The sequence below is a fragment of the Populus alba genome, chromosome 5 (genome assembly GCF_005239225.2).
Source record: "Populus alba chromosome 5, ASM523922v2, whole genome shotgun sequence".
In the NCBI taxonomy this organism is placed as follows: Eukaryota; Viridiplantae; Streptophyta; class Magnoliopsida; order Malpighiales; family Salicaceae; genus Populus; species Populus alba.
In genome coordinates, this window is record NC_133288.1 from 1,868,705 (window position 1) to 1,889,025 (window position 20,321).

General features: G+C 30.1%; 3 protein-coding genes across 3 annotated transcripts; 1 reads left to right on the plus strand and 2 right to left on the minus strand.

Moving 5' to 3' along the window:
• Positions 1-4,021: 4,021 nt before the first annotated feature.
• LOC118047732 (rapid alkalinization factor) lies at positions 4,022-4,780 on the minus strand. The gene has a single exon (XM_035057100.2). The coding sequence runs from the start codon at positions 4,606-4,608 to the stop codon at positions 4,246-4,248; it is 363 nt and encodes a 120-aa protein (XP_034912991.1). The 5' UTR covers positions 4,609-4,780; the 3' UTR covers positions 4,022-4,245.
• Positions 4,781-10,669: 5,889 nt separating this feature from the next.
• LOC118047626 (uncharacterized) lies at positions 10,670-11,944 on the minus strand. Its single transcript, XM_035056967.1, has 5 exons — positions 11,939-11,944; positions 11,683-11,815; positions 11,338-11,433; positions 10,968-11,165; positions 10,670-10,896 (listed from the first exon to the last, which is right to left on the minus strand). Exons 1-5 carry the CDS (start codon positions 11,942-11,944, stop codon positions 10,670-10,672), a joined length of 660 nt encoding a protein of 219 aa, XP_034912858.1.
• Positions 11,945-12,830: 886 nt separating this feature from the next.
• LOC118047733 (small ribosomal subunit protein eS21y) lies at positions 12,831-15,482 on the plus strand. Its single transcript, XM_035057101.2, has 4 exons — positions 12,831-12,950; positions 13,032-13,132; positions 13,230-13,362; positions 15,225-15,482. The coding sequence occupies exons 2-4, from the start codon at positions 13,083-13,085 to the stop codon at positions 15,288-15,290; spliced, it is 249 nt and encodes an 82-aa protein (XP_034912992.1). The 5' UTR covers positions 12,831-12,950; positions 13,032-13,082; the 3' UTR covers positions 15,291-15,482.
• Positions 15,483-20,321: the final 4,839 nt, after the last annotated feature.

Below are 20,321 nucleotides of genomic sequence, written 5' to 3' on the forward strand. Positions count from 1 at the left end.
AAAATTCAAGATCTAGTGGTTAAGAAGATACAGTGATATGGCATGAGAGAAATATGAAAAGAGAGAAAAATAAAAAATGAAAAAATGAAAAGAAAAAATTCTTCTAAACAATTTTAAGCTCACCTGGAAAAACCACTAAATGAGATCATAATTAACCCAAAACAAAATCTTGGACAAATTACAACTATATTTGATAGTCTTGAATTTCAAAATGTGAGTATAATCGTCCTGTCAAGATTTTTCTAGTGATACTAAATATGTCAAAAATAGAGCTTAAGAGTGTCTCTGGTGATCCATTATTTCTTGAGCATCAGATCTTGAATTTCATTTTTTACCAATGAATTTTCATAAATATTAAAATTGACTTTATAGTTGTTGGTTAATTTTATTTAGAAGGGACTTTTAAAACAACCGCTATTTTCAATAGCAATTATGTATAATTGTTATTTTCAATGGTTATGTTTTTAATCATTATTCATGATAGTGATTGTGTTCAAATCATATGTTATTTTTTAAATATTTTTTTAACTTGTATTATTTTTTTAATTCTTTTTATTAAACTTTAGTTAGAATTACAAAAAGGCCCTCATTTGAAAAAAAAAATTAAAACAATGATAGTGGCTGTGTTCAAATTAGTTAATTTTCAAATACTTTTTTAACATGTATTATGTTTTTTTTAAAAAAAATAAACTTTGGTTAGAATTACAAAAGATCCTCATTTTTAAAAAAATAAAATAAAACAATGTCATTTTGTAACAAAAAATAAAAAAATTCAAGTCAAATTTTATTTGAATTTATTTTAAGATTAATCTAATAAAATAGGTAACTGATTCAGTAGATTTACAAATAATTTAGTTAAATCTATCGGGGTTAAAACTAAATATTATTATTTTAATAAAAAAAATTAATTTAGAGTAACTTGTTATCTTATAAATTGCTATAAAGAATCTAGACTCTGCTATTCAACTAGATACTGGACAAGATTTAATGTGTATTTAATATTAAAAATATTTTTTTATTTAAAAATATATTAAAATAATTATTTTTTTTAGAATTTTTTTATATCAATACATTCAAAATAAAACAAAAACATATATAGGTGAAAAACAGAAGATATTTCAAGTCCCATTAGATTCTAGATTCTAAATTAAAAAAAAATAATAATAATCTAGAGTAACTTATTATCTTATAAATTGCTATAAAGAATTTACTCTGCTGTTCAATTAGATACCAGACCAGATAAGATTTAATGTGTATTTGATATTGTGATGTAGAATATTTTTAAAAATAAATTTTTATTTAAAAATATATTAAAAATAATTATTTTTTTATTTTTATACATTCAAAATCACAAAAAAAAAAAAAAAACATATATGGGTGAAAAACAGAAGATATTTCGCGTCCGATTGGATTCCTGTAACCATGTCAGGAACAAATCAAAGAAAGGTGTCCTGCTGGCATATCCATTGATCTGTCAGCTGTCATCTCCTTGAAGATTGTCGGGCCTCACGTGTGTTGTGTCGCCCTAATATATTTTTTGGACATGATTTTACCTGGCGTTCATCAAAGCGAGCCCATCTTATTGCAGCAGTCACATGTCCATTAAAAAAAATGGCAACAAGGGATGAATCCGTCTGGTTTCAAAAATATTTTAAAAAAAAAAATTAATGTTTTTTTACAATATGAGATCCACATGGGTTACCATATCTCGGTAATGTAGTGTTTACTTGTTGTTACGAGATAAAATGTATAAAGATAGTAAAAGATATATTTTTATATATTTTATATTATGAGAATATAGAAAATTGACCCTAAAACTATATATTTTATAGATAGATTTATTTTACCCTCTGTTTTCATTTGTATCTCTTTAAACAAATACATTATTGTTTTTTTTGTATTTATCTTTATATTTTTAGAACATTAACCAAACACAACCAAATATTATCTATTATGCTAATTTTGGGAGGGCATGGCTAAAAATGTGATTATGGGAAATGTAATTATCAACAATTTGATTCTTGTTTTTGGTTTAAAAAAAAGAATTATTATTAGTGTTTTTATGTATTGGTTAGTTCTTTTGAATTTAACAATTTATTATTTTATTGTTAAATCTTAACAAAAAAAAAATTCGGTAACAAGATTTAATTTGACTTTTTTTTTTTAATTTTAATACAAACACATATACTATCCAAGTTTAAAAAGAACATATTAAAATGAATCTAAAAGTGGAAGGGGAAAGGGGTATTTAGGAAAATAATAAGTGCTTGTAATCTCATTTTTTCCTTTTTAACTCTAATTTTATGGACAATTTAATGGATAGAACAGGTAGCAATCAAATACAAAAATATTTAACCATATTGTAAGTGGCTTAGTAATAAAAACCTGGGTTCAAAGAGCTTATCCCCCCTTGTATCTCAAGTTCGAGCCCTATAATTGCTAATATGATGGTCACTTAAAGTTTACATGATCATTAACTTCAAATTCGTGGATTAGTCGAAGGTATGTGCAAGCTGGTCTGGACACTCACGTTAATATATATATATATATATATATATGTATGTATGTATGTATCAAATTAATTTTCCAAAAAATCCTTAATACATCCGTGCCAAAGCCCCTTTAGATATTTGCATCACTTCAAATGTTATTTTCAAATTGAGTTCAATAGAAAACTATAACAATAATTCAACTAATCCATTGAATTCTCATTTACGCATCAACTCTACTGAATGTTATATCTAAAACCCAACCATGAATACTTTTAATTTCAGCTGCGACGCATGACCCTGGGTGAGGGTGAGAAAACTCAATCTAAAAAAAATATTTAAAATCAAAAATAATATTATTTTAATAAAAAAATAATTTTAAAAAATTTAAAAATTAATAGTTGGGTTTTAACCGAGTGAATCTCGTCTCTCCAAGGTGTTTTTCATTTTTGTATTTTTTTTATCTAGACTCATGTCTATTGTAGACTTGGCCGCCCTGTCCGGAAGAAATTGCACACAAACACTAATCTCTAACCTTTTACTAAAGTTGAAACATGAAGTCCCAACAATGGAAAAGCAAAATCCTTGAAAGAATTTCGTGGTTTGGCAAAGGGGACCGCAGTTTGGCTTGTGGTTGATTTACGAGAGCTTAGGGTGGATGGACGGACCCATCGCTAACAAACATTTAATTTTCTTAGGTGACAATAACCCAAGCTATTCAGTCGATCACTCTTCAAGTGAAGGGCTTCAATTTCGCATGAATTATAGGCATATATAATTATAATACCTCAATTCAATCTTTATTTATTTTTATAAAAGCTCTTGAAAAGAAATTGGTTTAATTAAAATATAAAGCTGTGAGTTGAATAGACTCGCCTGCTCATTTCAGGCTTTAATTTCTTTTCAAAAAGAACTTTTTAAAATATATCATTTTAGTTATAAAAAAACAAATTTTTTCAATAACTTTGCACATATCATATTTAAATTTGACTGTACTGAATCAAGTTTTCCATATTATTTCTTGTTTTTCATACAAATAAAACTATATATATATATATAAAAAAACACAGACGCACTCCAAAGTCCAAACACCCCCAAGGCTACCAGTCAGCTATGAGAATTTTCATGCTCACGCACAAGTCCCGATAGAATGTTAGAATTTCTCAACAAAAAGGAACCAAGAATGAAAAAAACCCTCTATGATAATAATAATAACAAACAGGGAACAATATTAATATATTAAAAATATGCAAAAATACGTAAAAAAATCAATTTTCAGATTGAAAAACAAAAAAACACTCACTGGTAAAAAAATCTCTAGGCATAAATTGCTACCCTGTCCAACAATTCTAATAATTAAGAGTTATTTATGAGAAAAGAAACTGACCAAGGGAATTGAAGAGTATGAAATTACACATCCAAATTTAAAATCAATCAAACTTAAACCACAGATCTTTCCACCAAAATGAACAAATCTAAGAGAATAATTTGGAAAAAACAAAAATTCCCATTGCAAAAATTAGAGAGAACAATTTGAAGAAGAAAAAAGAATAATAGTAATACTTAACAATAATCTCTTACAAAGACATTCAAATATAGTTATGACAACAATTTTTCCATCAACAAATAACATCGAAGACCCAAACACCACCGACTCCTTTCCCTGTCTTTTCCCCTCAGGTATGACAATCAAACCCATTAAAAAAAATTAAAAAAGGGCAAAAAAATGTAAAAAAAATCAGTAAATAAATAAAATTCAACTCCTGCACCTTGTAATGCGACTGCATCCACGGCTATAAGGATTAGCCTGAGCCCCCCTCTGGCAGTTATAGTAAGAAGCGCCACGCCTAGAGCAAGGAACATTGTTCCTCTGAAGCGCACCATAGCTGATGTATCTGCTAGTTGCTAAAATACGCCGGTTGATCTCTGTGTCCATCTCAAACTCTTCTCCGTCCTCAGCCATGCACTCTGCTATAGACCCCTTGCAGATTGATGTTCTAGTGGCAGGAATCCACCCCAGATGGTGATCCCCGCTTCCTTGAACGGTGGATGATAAGCCCATCGCCATCAAGATCAAGACTGTAGCTGAAATCAAGAACCAAGAACTCCACCTTGCCATTTCTTGGAAAGGAATATAGACAAAGAAACTCTCTTTCTAGCTAGGTTTTCCTGAATTAATGGTTTCTTGAGGGCTTCTTTTCTCTCTCTCCAGGGATGGTACTGTGTTGTTGTCTGTGCCAACGAGCTTATAAGGTTTCTTTATTCTTTTCTCTCCATGGGTAAGACAACAGCTAAGGGCTTGCCGAGTTGAAGACTAGTAAGTGGGCAACTATTCATTATTGACTTTGATGTTGCGTTCTATTTACTAAATTGCCATTGCTTTATCTAAGTTCATGGCAGCCACTAACTACAAGGATTAAGATAGGGCACCGGCCAATCAGCCGGTCAGCATATAACGGGGTGTTTGGAATTTGGTTTTGCAGTGTTTTTTAAAGATCTGTTTTAGTTTTAAATTATTATTTTTTTATTTGTTAGAAATTATTTTTATATCATGATATTAAAAATAAATTTTAAAAATAAAAAATATATTATTTTAATATATTTCCAAGCACAAAAACACTTTAAAAAGTAATATTAACCTCTATTATACTGTTAAACATATACTAAACCCGACATCAATTTATCCCGTGCAAAGCTTATGTCACGAGTTAGACATATTAATTTGTGTTAATTTAATTTTTTAAAAAATTTAAGAAATATTGTTTTGAAAATATTTAAAAAGTTAATAGTTTTTAATTGGATAATAATTAATAATTCAAGTTTTTAATCAAATTATATCGGTCGACTCTATTATTTTTTTTCCTGAGAAACCCTGCCCTAGCTATATTTGGGTTTAATATGACAGCTAATAGTTCTGGAAATCTGACCTTTTTATGTTTTTTTTTTTTGGCATCGTACATTCATATTCTATACAAATAAACTATTTTTTTTTTTAGAAGAACAGTTCAACTCACGATTTTGTGTGGATTACACAAGAATGCATGTTTGGAACTTAATTTTAATATTTGGAAATGCTGGGTCAAATTATAAATTTCAAATACAAATGGTCGAAAGATTAAAGATATGCTATCATTGTCTTATACTGCCGTGCTTAGAACCACATATCATTGCTAATGGATTACAACTAAGCTTGAATTGATGGATCGAAAGAAATGAAAGTATTGAAGACGAAAGTCATTACCACTCAAACAATGTTAAGTCACTGTAAGGAAACATGGGCGCAAACCCTGTTTTACAAAAATTCAATTTTTTTTATTAAAAATAATTTTTTATATGTTTTAAATTATTTTACTACGTTTATCTTAAAAATAATTTTTTAAAAATAAAAATATTATTTTAATACATTTTAATACAAAATATACTTTAAAAAATAGTCACAGTAACATTTTCAATCAAGCACTAAGTAGACTATTTAGCTATGCCATTAATATTTAAATTATAGTTATAAAATTCAGACTGTATAACGAGTTAATTTAATGAGTCATTTTAATTTGGTCTAAATCTTTGAATAATATTTTTTTTACTTGAATGATGTTATTTTAGAGTTAATCTATTCTACCATTGATCTTGATCATAAACCAAATCGATTTCAAGTGAGATCTTATAACTATATTTTTAATAAATTTTGATAAAAAAAATAGAACTTCTGTCATCTAACTAATATTATGTTTTGCGGTATTAAAAAAATCATAAATTTATTATGAAAATCCATCAAAGTAATATATAATTAATTGTTATTATTATCATTATTATTTTTACGAGGAAGATGAAAATATTTATTATGGGAAAAATGTAGAGTTAATTGGAAAAGATATCAGTATCATTGGATTCGGACAAAAATATAGAAACAAATCCCAGCTAAATGCTTGCCCACTGACAGCAAGTATGAAAGGGAAGAATGAAGATGACAACCTCGTAGAGATGGACATATTCCTAAGTCCTTAGCTGAGATTTACATGCACTTCCTGGCTGCTTGTCTTTTCCTCTCCTTCTTCTATGGTAGGTTCGTATGGAGAGAGAGGGAGGAAGAAAGGAAATTAAAATTGAGAGAAATTAGAGTTATAGTCATTAGACTTTAGTACACGCGGAGTTTAATTAATTAAATTTTGGTGAAGTTAAAATTAAATAATTAAAAAAAATAAAATGATATTACTTTTTTTTTTGAAAATATAGATTTGAATTGATTCAATAACTTTTGATTTGACACAATAATTCATTAATTATTTTTAATCAATATATATACCGAGTTTTTTTTTTTTTTTTTATGTATAGTATTTGTTTGCCCCAGTTATATATTTGAAAATGTAACTAATTAATATGTATTGTAATTTTATACGAGTTTCACTGATTTTTTTTTTAAATATTAATTAAAAAATTATATACCAGCAAAAGCTATAAAATGCCAATTGCTTATCTATTCTCCAAGCTCGTTCAAGAATCTTAACCGAAACACGTTTTCTGTTTCCCACATGGCCCAGTTCCATTTTGAGCTTAAAACTTTTATCAAGTAGCTTTTCGTTAACATACATGTAAAGCGCGTTTTTCCTTCCCAGTAATCAACATAACGTCAACTAACTGTTCACTTGCTTAATGGATTTTTTCTTCTAGACAAGTACTGGAGAGTGTTTGGTAGCATGCTAAATATTAATTTTTAAAAATAATTTTATTTAAAAATATATTAAAATAATATATATTTTTTATTTTTATTTTAAAAAATATTTTTAACATCAAAGTATCAAAACCATTCATAAACATAAAAAAAAAAATTAAAACAAAAAAAAATATTTATTTTTTAAATATAATTTATCTATTCGTGTTTGGAACTTTTTAAATAATTATCTTATTTGACAATTATCAACATTACACATTCATTAATTCTATTAAGTGCAAATGATTCCCATTTCAAACATATCGATCTAATTAATAAAAAAACAAAATATTATATTGTTTCATTAATTCTATTAAGTGCAAATGATATGCATTTCAAATATATTGATCTAATTAATAAAAAACAAAATATTATATTGTTATTGATGATATATTTATGAGATAAGTGATTTTTTTTTTATTTTTAAAACTAAAAAATAAAGTGACATGTTTTTTCTATTCTTAACATCCATATACTACTTATACTATGAGACAATAACTAAATAATTTGTCATTTTTGTTTGTTTTTCTTGACCTAAAAAAAAAAGATGAACAACGGATCATTCACCCCTTATAAAAAAAATAAAAATACATAAGCTAGATGCGGCTCTTCCTCAAGGGCCACTTGCCTGACTCTTTCAAACAAGCCTAAGCTAGTGCGAAACCTTTTTTTTTCTCAATTTTTTTAATTTTTATTTAATTTCATTATTTAACGTGTGAAGTTTTTATTTATTTTAAATGATAGATCAATTTTTAGATTTTTTATAATAAAAAATAAATTGACATAATAAGTTCCATAACTTAAGTCATATTATAATAAATAGACTAAATATTAATAAAAAAGCAAGCTAGGAATTTTAGCCCTTTTGTTTACATGTTTTTTCCCTCTAGTTCCTTCTTTAAATACAAGAATTTTTATTTAATTTAATCATTTGGTATTTGGTTGATGATAAATCAATTTTTATATTTTCTATTATATAATAAAAAAAAAAACCAATTAAACCAAATGGGTTCATAACTCGAGTCATGAAGTTGACATGCTAGCTAAAATATCATTTAAAGAGTTATATATGAATTTTTTAAGCTTAGACTATTGTTCTAAATTAAATAACATTTCAAAAAGTTTTTAATGATATAAATGTATTTTTTTTATGTTCTAAGAAATTTGTGTGCGAAATGGAAATAAAATAATTCAGGTGTGTTTGGCACTGCATTTTAAAAGTGTTTTTAAAAAAAATTATTTTTTTTTTTTTAAATTAATATATTTTTTGACGTTTTCAAATCATTTTGATGTACTAATTTTAAAAATAAATTTTTTAAAATAAAAAAATACTATTAACATATTTTTTGAGTGAAAAAGTACTTACAAAATAACTACAACCACACTCCTAATCAAACTTGTTTCATACAAAATATGAAGAAATAAATGCATGTGCTTAAGAGAATATTAGATTGCCAAGCCATTTTCCACTACCATAAAGAATTTGTGCTAGCAATTCTACACGCAAAACGGCCGCTGAAATGGGAAAATCGAAGGGAAGGAGAGACTTCACCACCCGCCAAACAACATTCAAAATGAACAACGGCTAGAGGAATTTTTCTTAAACGGCGTTAACCAACAGGGTAGGCGCCAAGGTGACGTGAACGAAGCCGTTAAATGCGGGGCCCTTTTACAGATCATGATGGACGGTGTTTGCGCGTCCCTGAACTAACCTTTCCAATGCCAGCTGTCTCTTACCAGCCTTTTCTATTTATATATATTTTTATTTTATTTTACACATATATAATTCTTTTTTTAGAAATAAAAACTCTTCCTTTTCTTCTTCATCGTCTTGTTTTACACATATATAATCCACACATTGATATCCCTCACATTAATACAACAAAACCTCTTATATTTTTAAAACAAAATAAAGTTCTATATGATATACAAGTTATATTTTTAAAACATTATAAATATTTTCTTTTTAAAATTTTATAAAAAATAATATTATTTTATAATTACGCCCGAGTTGACACAATAGCCTGGTGATCTGGGTCTTTCATCGAGTTAAACCTTGGGCTAAGTCTGACGGCCATGCTTTTATGGTGTGTGAACAGTGGAGAAGTGCCGAAGATATTCATGAACAACTCATCTTGTGTTAGGTTCCAAGTTGCAGTGATTGAGAACTGGATGCATTGAATAGAAATGAAAACTATTTAACTTCTCTGGAATCTTTGAAAGATTAAAAAACCAGGTTGTAAGGTTCTTGAATTGAAGCTTCACATCACAGTTGCAACATCTCAAGATCTGTTTCCAAAACTCACAAGCGCGTGTAATTATTCTGGAGAGTCCAGAAAAGCTACTTTGCGAAGAACATGAACAAGCAGTCTAATACAGCAACAACTGTGCCCCCCTCCCTGAGAATCTTCTTCTGGTCTATCAGAAAGGACACTCCTTCCAATACCTGAGATTTTATGTACGCTTCATGCCCAAGTCATTTATAGCATAATCTTCTTAGAGCACAGCTTGATATCACATTACCAATGGCACTGTCAAATCATGCCAATCCAAGCTCAAATGCACTATAATTGTTGTCAATCTGCCCCTAGAAATGAAAGTTAAAAATAGTTGACATGGTGAGCAAATCTTCTCCTGTTCTAAGTCCAAAAGATCAAATCAAGGGCAATATTAAATATCGCTGCAAGATAACTCCATTTAAAATGAATGCTCAGATTTGCTTCGTGAACATGATAAACAGAGGGGCCATCTAATTAATGCACTGTGATGGATGATGAACCATGTGAGTTCTTGAACCATCCACCAATCCCACATGCCAGAGTAGTAGTACCTATGGAGGTTGGCACCTTCCAATCCAAATGTCCTTTCAGACATCGTGTCCCAGAAATATCATGTAAACTAGAGGTTTTATAGCTAAGAGGACATTAATGGAAGCCAACATGTACTTTCAAGGTTGGATCGATCCAATAACTGTGCGGTTAGAAAGTCGGTGTCCAAAGAATAATACGGAGGAGCAACACCAGCACAGCACAAAGCTAGCATGGACATGTCAAGCTTTTCAATGAATAACACATGGAGCGGGATGGTGGTTTTATGCATGGTTAGACCTGAGTCAATCCAAGCTTCGATTTAGAAAACAAATCACTAACACGATATTGTTTTGATTAAAAAAAAAAGATTGGATATTTCCACTGATCTGGCCTGTAGCAAGCCTCGAGTAGGCAGATCATCAAATGTCAGTTCAAAGTAAAGAAACTGACATTTAGTAAAAATATGAAGATAAGCAAATTTATAGAACTTGTGGACACTGACAACAGAAGGAAAGTATTGGGACGAGGAAATCCTTAGTTGAGGCTGAACCCTGCATCTGCACTCTATCCAGCTCTCAATGTAGCCTGTGGCCTGTAAGACTTGGGACGTGTTCTTGCTAAACATACGTAAGAGAAAGATGTAAGGTCCCATCGCTAGCAATTCAAGAAACGAGAGCTCTAAGAATCACCAGACCAGAAAAGGTAACATACTGAAACAAACAGAAACAGTTAGCATACAGACAAGGATCCACAGCAACATTTTCTCCAGCAGACGTGTCTTTCGATATTCGCATTGTGCTGATCCTTTGGATTCCCCTCTGTTCATTAGCATTGAAATCTCTTTCTGCTTGTCTTGCTTCAGCTCCACTACCACTTATTGCTGCACTTCCTGTATGAAGTCAAACGATGTCAGATTTTCAGGCACATATATAAGGTTACAATTAAACTTTGAACAATTACCCGAAAGTTTAGACCAAATTCTGGTGTGATCAGATGGTTGTTCAGAAACATTCACTCTACATAGTTGTCCTCGAGACCCTGTCCCATCTCTAGCCTTACCATGCGTCGAGGTAGCCAGATGCGGAAGTTCTGATGGATTTCCTTCACGGAGCTGTGATATGAGCCTGTTTACCAACACACGGTACGTTTTTCCATGAACTGCATCTCATTTTAGATGATCGTACGTAATACTGAATCCCTAATGGTATGAACAAAAAAACAAGTATTGCTGATGCAATGTGCATTAAAGATGTGATACAGATGTGCGAGTCCAAATTTGACGCAGCTGAAGCTAAGGAGAATAAGAATAAAAGAACAAGGAAGACTGTACCTTCAGTAAACAGGACCAGGAACAAGTATTCGTCAACTTGAGCATATGACACAAATGTTATGAAAACTCGAACCAGGACCTCTACACCTTCAGTCCCTACACACCAAATGTCACATCCACAGAGTCTCCATTGTGATTATACTGGGAAAATTCTTCAGCTGGTTCTATCCACAGCCGAGTGTGCATTGAAGAACATTGTCTGCAGTTGAAATTTGAAGCATGAATGTCCTGTTTGCAATAGGTCAAGGATCAAAAATAAAAAAAAATAAAAATCACGAGTAATCACACTCATTGGTCTATATAACTTCTCAGGTCAACTGTTTTAATTTCCTCCTGTTTCACTACCAGTATCAGAAGCCATGGAAGTAGATTCTGTTGCAATGACAGTGATCACATGTAGCCATGGCTGAAAATTAACTAGCAGCCTGTTAAGATCACGGGGTCTCTTCCTGTCAAGAGATAGAAGCTGGGCGTCGGGCTCAACATTGCCAGTAACATGTAGCAATCATATCTCTTACTCCTATCACTGAAAATCTCCAAGGCACCTAACACAATTCAAAGAACATATACTATATACATTGTTCCATCATCGCTACATTACCTTCATTTCTTTCAGAATTCACATCATGACTAGCCATCGAGTCATCTCACCAACTCACTATAACCTTCACTTGGAATCAACTCATCAAGTCCTTATTGGACACTAAAAACCTTCTTATGGAGGGTGTTGACAGAAAGTTTAGCCACTGGTTCAGATTGTAGACTTCAATCCAGGTTGCAAACTGTGTGGTGGTGTAACAGAGATTCAGTTGCATCTATTCTCAGCTTGTCCTAAAGCTCGAGGAAGTAGCGTGGCTTGAAGCACCAATGCATGGTTATTTATAATTCAAAGCTTCAATTTCCCTCGATTTTTCTTCCTTCGTGAGGAAAATTCTCAAAGAATAGTGCTAGTTTACTCAAATCCATGGGCAAAATTATCGTAAAATTAGCATTAACTTATATTCTCAATCATACGTAAGGGGAAAATTACCGTACACTTTCTATTAGCTTCCTATTTCCAAAAAATTAAAAAAATTAAGGAGTGTATCGATATTGTATGAAAAATCTAACTATCGTTTTTTTCAAAAAAATAAAAGCATATCTTAAAAAATATCTAAAATAAATATATAGAGGCGAGAAGGTCGTAAATATTACATAGATGAATATAGTTATCAAATATAATGTGAAATTTAACTTCATATGAGACTATATAAGACTGAATGAATTAATCTCCCATTTTTCTTTTAAATAAAATTCATCATTTAGATAAAAAATTTAAAAAATCATTAAAGTTGATTCAACATCAATCAAATCCTTTCAAATCTGTCCATTTAATTCCTTACCTGGTTGAAAAACAATCCCGGTCTGAGCAGGCTCCGGGTTGAGAGATAACTTATGCAAACAAAAGGCCATGAGAAACGGCAGCGTCTTAAGTCAAGACTCTAGAGGGGTATTTCCGTCCATATATCCTCACATCAATATACTAGGGTTTTGCAGGCATATATAAAAACCGCAAAGCAAGCCATCATCTCCTTCTCAGCTTACCGTAGCAGTTGCAGCCTCTCCTCTTCCTGGTATACTCTCTCTCCCTTCTCTCTTTTTAAATAACTGCGAAGCGCACAAGTTTTCTTAACAAGGGTTATTTGTAAAATCAGGTGATTAAGAGCCTTAACTGTATTTTTGGGTAGCAAAACAAGACAGTCAAGATGCAGAACGAGGAGGGACAGAACATGGATCTTTACATCCCCAGGAAATGGTATGTTAACTTCCTTTAATTTCTCGTCTTGGGTTAGTTTTGTTCAGATTAAGAATCCCAGTTAAGGTTTTGTTGTGTACTTGTGTTGTTCTTGCAGCTCTGCCACCAACAGGCTTATTACCTCTAAGGACCATGCGTCTGTTCAGATTAACATTGGTCACTTGGATGCTAGTGGTCATTACACTGGCCAGTTCACCACTTTTGCTCTCTGTGGTTTCGTTCGTGCCCAGGTATTTCTGTCTTACTTGCTCTCAGAATTAGAACTCAGTTGTTTTGTCTTGTGATTTTTTATGTGTTCTGTGGTAAAATGTAGGTTGTTTATTATCTGCTATCGTTGTTTTTGATAGCATAGTTTCAAGTTAATAGCTGCTAGTAAGTGTGGTTGTGTAGTTTTGGTTTAGTGTTTGTCGACAAGGGTTCCAATTGATGGAGAGTGGTTTCGTTTTGACCTATGTAGATGGGGTTTTAGTTCTGTTAGGACATGTATTCTTGTCATGGAATTCATTGGTCACTGATAGTCTGATGCTTTTATTATGTAATAGCTTCCAAGTTCTTTGCCGGATTGTCTCATGTTTGGTTTATTAATTTCTCTCCAAATGTTTTTGTCCTGGCTGTTATTAGATTAATCTTTCCAATTATATTTATCGATCTTGATGTATTTCAGGGTTTTTTGGTTTGTTAAATATTTTTTTTATTTTACTTTTGTTGAGCGGGAATTTTTTGTTTTCCATGCTTTGCCCAATGATGCACAATACAAACTGTGTTGAACGGTTGCAAATGGACTATTCATTGCTGGCCTTCACTCACCACCACCTCCACCTCTGCCTCCACTATTCATCTACTCCACCACACATTCACACATCGTGGTGATGTGTGAAGGCCTTTGATGAATCCTGTTTGCGATAAATCGTGTATGATTTTCAGAAGCTATGAGATCTGAGGGCATTCTAACACTTATTTCATTTTTTTTAATAATAAACTATGTATATTATATGGTAGTGTTATTGCAGCTAATCTTTTTTCACAATCACTCAGTGCTATTGGATTGTGAAACCTTTTATACCTATGCAGAATTTAGGATACATACTACTGTCATGTATTTTTTGGGTTAAAATCTAGTTTAGGGAAGGGTTAATGATCCCTGTTAGAGGCTCTGTTTAGGAAGACTTTATGCTGTATATTATGAAATGCTGAATCCTTTTTGGTTGTCTCACATGCTGTTTCCTTCACTTTCTCTAATAGCTTAACATTTCACACTTTGTCATTCTCTTACTGTTCTCACTTTTGAACAGTATAATTTGGTCATTGTTGCTACATTATTTTTATGTATGCGATAGTATTTATCTATCTATTTTGAAAATGGTTTTAGCGTTCTAGTATATTCTAGTAAACAAAATTTGATTTTATGATCCTGTTTTATTATTCTTTGCTTGGCCCAAGGATGCACAACATAAACCATGTTGAATGGTTGCTAATGGGCTGTTCATTGCTAGCATTCACTCACTACCACTTTCACTGCTGCCTCCACCCCCTCCTCCCTTTCACACATTGATATGTTTTGGCAGTGTGAAGGCTTTTGATGATTGCCTTTAGTAATAAATTGCGAATGATTTTCACAAGCTATGAGATCCGAGGGCTTTTAAACATTTATTATGTATAATGAACTATATTTAGGATACTGAGTTATGCTGGAAAAACTTGATATGCAGGCATTTGTGTTACACCGTCCGAATCAAATGGCTAGATTTTTCATCATTCAAATAGGAATTGCTATAATAAGCTTCTTTTCACTTTAGAATGATAGAGATCTACATTGGATAGAAAGGCTTGTTTTGGCTTGGTTCTTGGTGAATGTGTTACCCTTTTGGATGCATTTCATTCATTCGACACTTAGTTCCTTTTTGAGTAACCATGTTAGGGTTTCCCTGGACTTCATTAACATAAAACGTATCAGGTTCCTTGATCATGCCCTCACTTGTTGATATACAGCCGTGTTCCTTAGCTCTTTCTACACGTTTAAGATATTGTACTGCCTCCGTGCTCATCTCACATGAGATTTTAATCTCACATGTGATTTTATACATATTTCCAGGGTGATGCCGACAGTGCCGTGGACAGGCTGTGGCAAAAGAAAAAGACTGAACTCCGCCAGCAGTAACTGCGTTAGAGAATACGTTTTTTTGTCTTAAACATTGTTAGTGCAAGAAGAGTGGTGTGTGATAGCAGTGACAACTGCTCTCATTTTCGTGAAACCATGTTTAATTTAGTTCTCTGCCTGAACAAGTTTATCTTGTAGCTTGATTATATTTTGAACGCTTCCTAGATCCAATATTTTAATTTTTGGTTGCCATCAAGTCTTTTGCTAGTTTGAACGTCTTGAACTCCAAGTGAGGTGGGGTTATCTCTATCGCAACTAAGGCCTTTTTGCCAAATTTAGGTTTAAAACACTAAATTGAGGTTTGAAACACTATAATTTGATTTGTAACATTTTTACATCATTATTTATTTGACAAATTTAGTATTGTTGTCGAGTTCGATTGTTAAGATCTACGATCAAAAGCTGTTATTTTAAGTTTTTTACAAATAAAAACAATTAGAAATAAAGAAACTAGATATTGTTTACAAATAAAAATAATTAGAAATGTAGAAAAAGCGAGCTCTGAATGTTGCTGAACAATTTTCTTCTTTTGAATTATGGCTGTTCAGATTTTGTTTATTCTATTTTTAATTAGGAAAAGGTCAATTATTTTAAAAGAAGGTGATTATAAAATTTGGACTCATGATTGAAGTCAGTCCTAATAAATTTTATTTTTCTTTTATGATAATTCTTAATTTGTTTAATAAGTAAATTAAATTAATAGTCGGAACTTTATTTTACCATAATTGAAATAATTTAAGCATAAAGTATGTCATTAAATAATATGATTTTGATGAATTAGAATTTATCATGGATTTTCGAGAACTTGGAATTATGGGCCCATAAACCATAGAAGAAATCTGAATTGCCAAGTACAAGCGTAGTAAGAATCAGGAGAGACGAATCAGGAGAGACGCTTCAAGGTCAGATCATCATCTCTCTGGCCGGGTTTTTTTAACAAAAGTTTTTAAATAATTGATTCATTAGATTTTAATTAAATTTGGATTTTTTATTTTTAAAATAATATTATTTTTATTTATTTTTAAATAAAATAATATTATTTCAATTATAGATTAATCTACTTAATTTATGACCTATATTTAGGAGGTGTTTAAGAATATAATAATAATTATTTTTTAAAATATTTTTTATTTAAAAATAAATTAAAATAATATGTTTTTTATTTTTTAAAATACTTAAAAAAAATTATTATTATTTTAAAATCAAAAGGGACTCTTATGGGTATTTAAGAATGTGGTAATAGTTGTTTTTTAAAGTATTTTTCGTTTAAAAATATATTTAAATAATATATTTTTTTGAAATAATTTTTGAGATCAACATGCTAAAAAACAAAAAACTTATTTTAAAATAATAAAAAAAAAATTTATGTAAGAACATTTAAATGTAAAAAGAAGCAATTAATAGCTGCGTTTTGATCACTAGTACATTGGCATGTCTCTTTTGTTTGTGTTTTCTCGTAGATGCATAATTTCGCTGCATTGATTGACTGGTTGTTCCCAGAAAAGCCACAATTACTCAACTGGTGGGGCTGGCTGCAGTCGTGGCTTGACTGATCCTTTCCACAATCATCCTCTGTCCTCAGTTTTATGGACCTTTTTCATCTGCTACCATCTCATTTTTCCCGCTTTAGACACACTTTTCTTCCTCGAGTTAGGTTCTGCCCTCTTGTAAATGTAAGAGGCAGACAAGTTATTACTGCTCTGCAAATAAGTTTCAAACTTTTTGAGTGTTGTTGTAAATTCTGTTTTTAGGTGTATTTTATTAAAAAAAAAGCATAAATTGATTTTTAATGATTTTAATATATTGATATTAAAAATTTTAAAAAATTATTTTAATATATTTTCATGAAAAAACACTTTTAAAAATCATTTTACACCATAATACAAAATACATAAAAGCGCAAGACCAATACGATTGGGTTAAGTTGACGTAGAATGATATAAAACTATTTTTAAAAGTTTTATTTAACATTTTAAGTTTTTAATATAAAATAGTTATTTGAAATAATATTATAATTTTTTTTTATTATCAAGTGCTAGCAGTTAGTAGTTTGAACTCTACAAAGTTCTTTCTATATAATTAAATTAATAAAAATAAACATAAAATATTGATGAAACTTTGTGAGTTTAAAGTTTAAAGAAAATCAAGTATAAGATGGTTGTAAATTCATACATATTTCAAGTTTAAATCCTGAAAAGGTTAAATAATTAGAATTTATTATTTTTATTTTATTTAATTAAATTGATAAAATTAAATATAATACACTATGAATTTATATAATTTTCAAGTTTAAAGAAAATTAAGCATAGGATAATTATAAAAACGTATAAATTTAAATAGCTTTTATTTTAGGAAATTTATTAAAAAAATAATATAAATTTATTTTTATAATACTGCAAAGGACTGATTTTGGTAACAGGAACAAGTGCAATGGGCTTGACGATGTTTCCGGTAAATGATATTAAAAGTTGAAATTGGTAAATTAAGAAAAAAATCAAGGTGGGTGTTTAGCAACATGCACAGCTTTTTGGAAGGTAATTAGGGCAAATATTAACCACCAGCAATTTTTTAATTGGGTATGTGGATCAATACAATCTTGTTTGCAAATTTCAAGAGGGCCTAGTCCCCTGCTGATGGGACACATGTAATTTTTTTTTTATGTTTTAAAAATATTTTTAAATATTTTTATTTTTTTTTATTTTAAATTAATATTTTTTTGGTATTTTTAGACTATTTTGATATACTGATATAAAAAATAAAATTTTTTTTAAAAAATATTATTTTTATATATTTATAAATAAAAAATATTTTTTAAAAAAAAATTACAACTACATTCCAAAAAAAACTGCCTAATCTCTGGTCTATGCAACATTTCCAGACATCGTGATTATAGTTTTTTTTTTTACATTGTGATTAGAGTTTATTTATTTATTTTACTAAGATAATTATTTTTAAAAAATTCAATTTTATTAACAAACACAATCTTAATCATGCCATCACTATCCATAATCATTGCTGATTTGTGATTCTCGTTCAATATTTATTTATTTTGTTTAAGCACTTAAGAATTTTGTAAAAAAACAAAATGAGGTTTGATTTGATTTTAACGTTCGCAATATCCCAAGGAATAAGAATATGTTCAAGAGATTTGTTAAGTACGAGGAATTATTTTATTAAATGTATCATGTCTGTATAGAATATCTTTAAAATCATTTAAAGATAAATCTTAAATTAAATTAATATACAAATTAATTTGAAAATATCTCTTTTATTTTAGATCTGGCTTTCAAGGAACTGACGCTATGTGCTTCCAAAGTTTCTGGCTACTAAACATGGGGCTAGTTCTAGCTTGGAACCAGGGCTAAAGAAAAATCATCTCTGATTCAAACTTCGTAAAGGCCTTGAGATTGAGGCACCGTTTGGTAGTGAGGTTGTACCTGTGTTTTGTCCAAATTTGATTTTTTTTTTTTGTTAAAATTGAGTTCGGTTTGTATTTTTTAGATCGTTTTGATGTGCTGATGTCAAAAATAATTTTTAAAAAATAAAAAAACATCATTGACATGTATTTCGACACGAAAAGCTATTTGAAAAGCAACCGCTACCACACTATCAAACACGCTCTGATTCACGATGAAAATTTCATTTTTCATAAGTTTGGAGTTGTTACCGTGGATATTAACAAATTTTTTTATTATTACTAACATAGGTGTCCGGGTTAGTATATGCGCACCTCGATTAATCTTACGGGTCATAAAATTCACGACCATATAATTCCTAGTGATCCTGAGATTTATAAAACTCAAACTGGTGACCTCTAGGGAACAACTTAAGACCTGACCGGTTAAGCTTTCAAGGTTTGAATTTTTTTTAATAAAGTGGGAGGTTCATCTTCTTTGCATGTATATTTCATTTTTTTTTTCACTGCATAGAAATCACTAATTCTAGTATCATAAATCTTAGACTTATTGAAAACTTATATGATCATTAATTTTAAGGTCTTAGAAGATTAGTCGAGATGCATGTAAGCCGACTCGGACACCCACAATTAACAAAAAAAGAAACAACTTGAACCAACAAAGAATTAGATGGAACCGGTTCAACATCATCGTGCCGCATATTACTAGATAAAGAATCTGAGAAAAATAAATAAAAAGAAACTCTATCTGGGTATTAAACCGAACCTAGTTGAACCAGTGAACGGCTAGTTGAACAGGTGAAATCCTGAATTGATACAGTGGCGGGTCGGAAGCTCCGATTGAGTAAAATATAATGAGGTGGCTTTCCGAACAAGGGTTGAGCTGAATCTGTTGGCCTTGTGTAAGCTGTAAAACTACAGGAGCTCCAAAAACCGTTGGTTGGCTTGGACAGGAAGATGGATGAAGGAATCAGGTTCCTGATAAAATGGAAAATGCCCAGTAACTGACGACAGGAATATGCAGATTTCATGTTTGATTGACTGAGCTTAACATGACGTTCTCGTGGATTAAGATTCTCCCAATGATACGATGTCTTTGTTTTTTTCTCCATATCATTTGTTTTTTAAATATTTTTATATGAATTTCGGTTAAGATAAAAATATATTATTTTAATTTTTTTTTAATTTTAAATTATTTTTTTAATTTTAAATTGTACTGAATATAAAAAATAAATTTATTTTAAAAAAAAATATTATTTTTATGTATTTTTAAGATATTATAAAAAATAATTATTATTCATATTTCAAACATCTTCTAGCCTGTTTGTTTTGATGATCTAACTATAATTTAAAAAAAATAAAATAAAATTTAAAATTAATTTTTTTATTTTAATTTTTTGTCATTTTGATATACTATTTTAAAAATATTATTTTAATATATTTTCAAAAATAAAACCATTTAAAAAAAAAAACCACTTTAAACATCAATCCCAGACACGACGAATTTTTGTATCCATATCAGTATTCCAAAACAATAAATAATCTTCTACCTGTCAAATATGTTATCTCCACCTTGGCCCCTTCACAATAGTCAATATATCCAAGCTTCGATTCCT

Excerpts from the sequence above, each read along its gene's own strand:
- LOC118047732 (XM_035057100.2), bottom strand. The coding sequence starts at position 4,608 with ATGGCAAGGTGGAGTTCTTGGTTCTTGATTTCAGCTACAGTCTTGATC.
- LOC118047626 (XM_035056967.1), bottom strand. Across the intron at positions 11,166-11,337 it reads CCTGGTCCTGTTTACTGAAG|TTCATGGAAAAACGTACCGT; the intron begins GTACAGTCTTCC and ends AATGAGATGCAG. Across the intron at positions 10,897-10,967 it reads AATTTGGTCTAAACTTTCGG|GAAGTGCAGCAATAAGTGGT; the intron begins GTAATTGTTCAA and ends GACTTCATACAG.
- LOC118047733 (XM_035057101.2), top strand. The coding sequence starts at position 13,083 with ATGCAGAACGAGGAGGGACAGAACATGGATCTTTACATCCCCAGGAAA. Across the intron at positions 13,133-13,229 it reads CTTTACATCCCCAGGAAATG|CTCTGCCACCAACAGGCTTA; the intron begins GTATGTTAACTT and ends TTGTTCTTGCAG. Across the intron at positions 13,363-15,224 it reads GTGGTTTCGTTCGTGCCCAG|GGTGATGCCGACAGTGCCGT; the intron begins GTATTTCTGTCT and ends ACATATTTCCAG.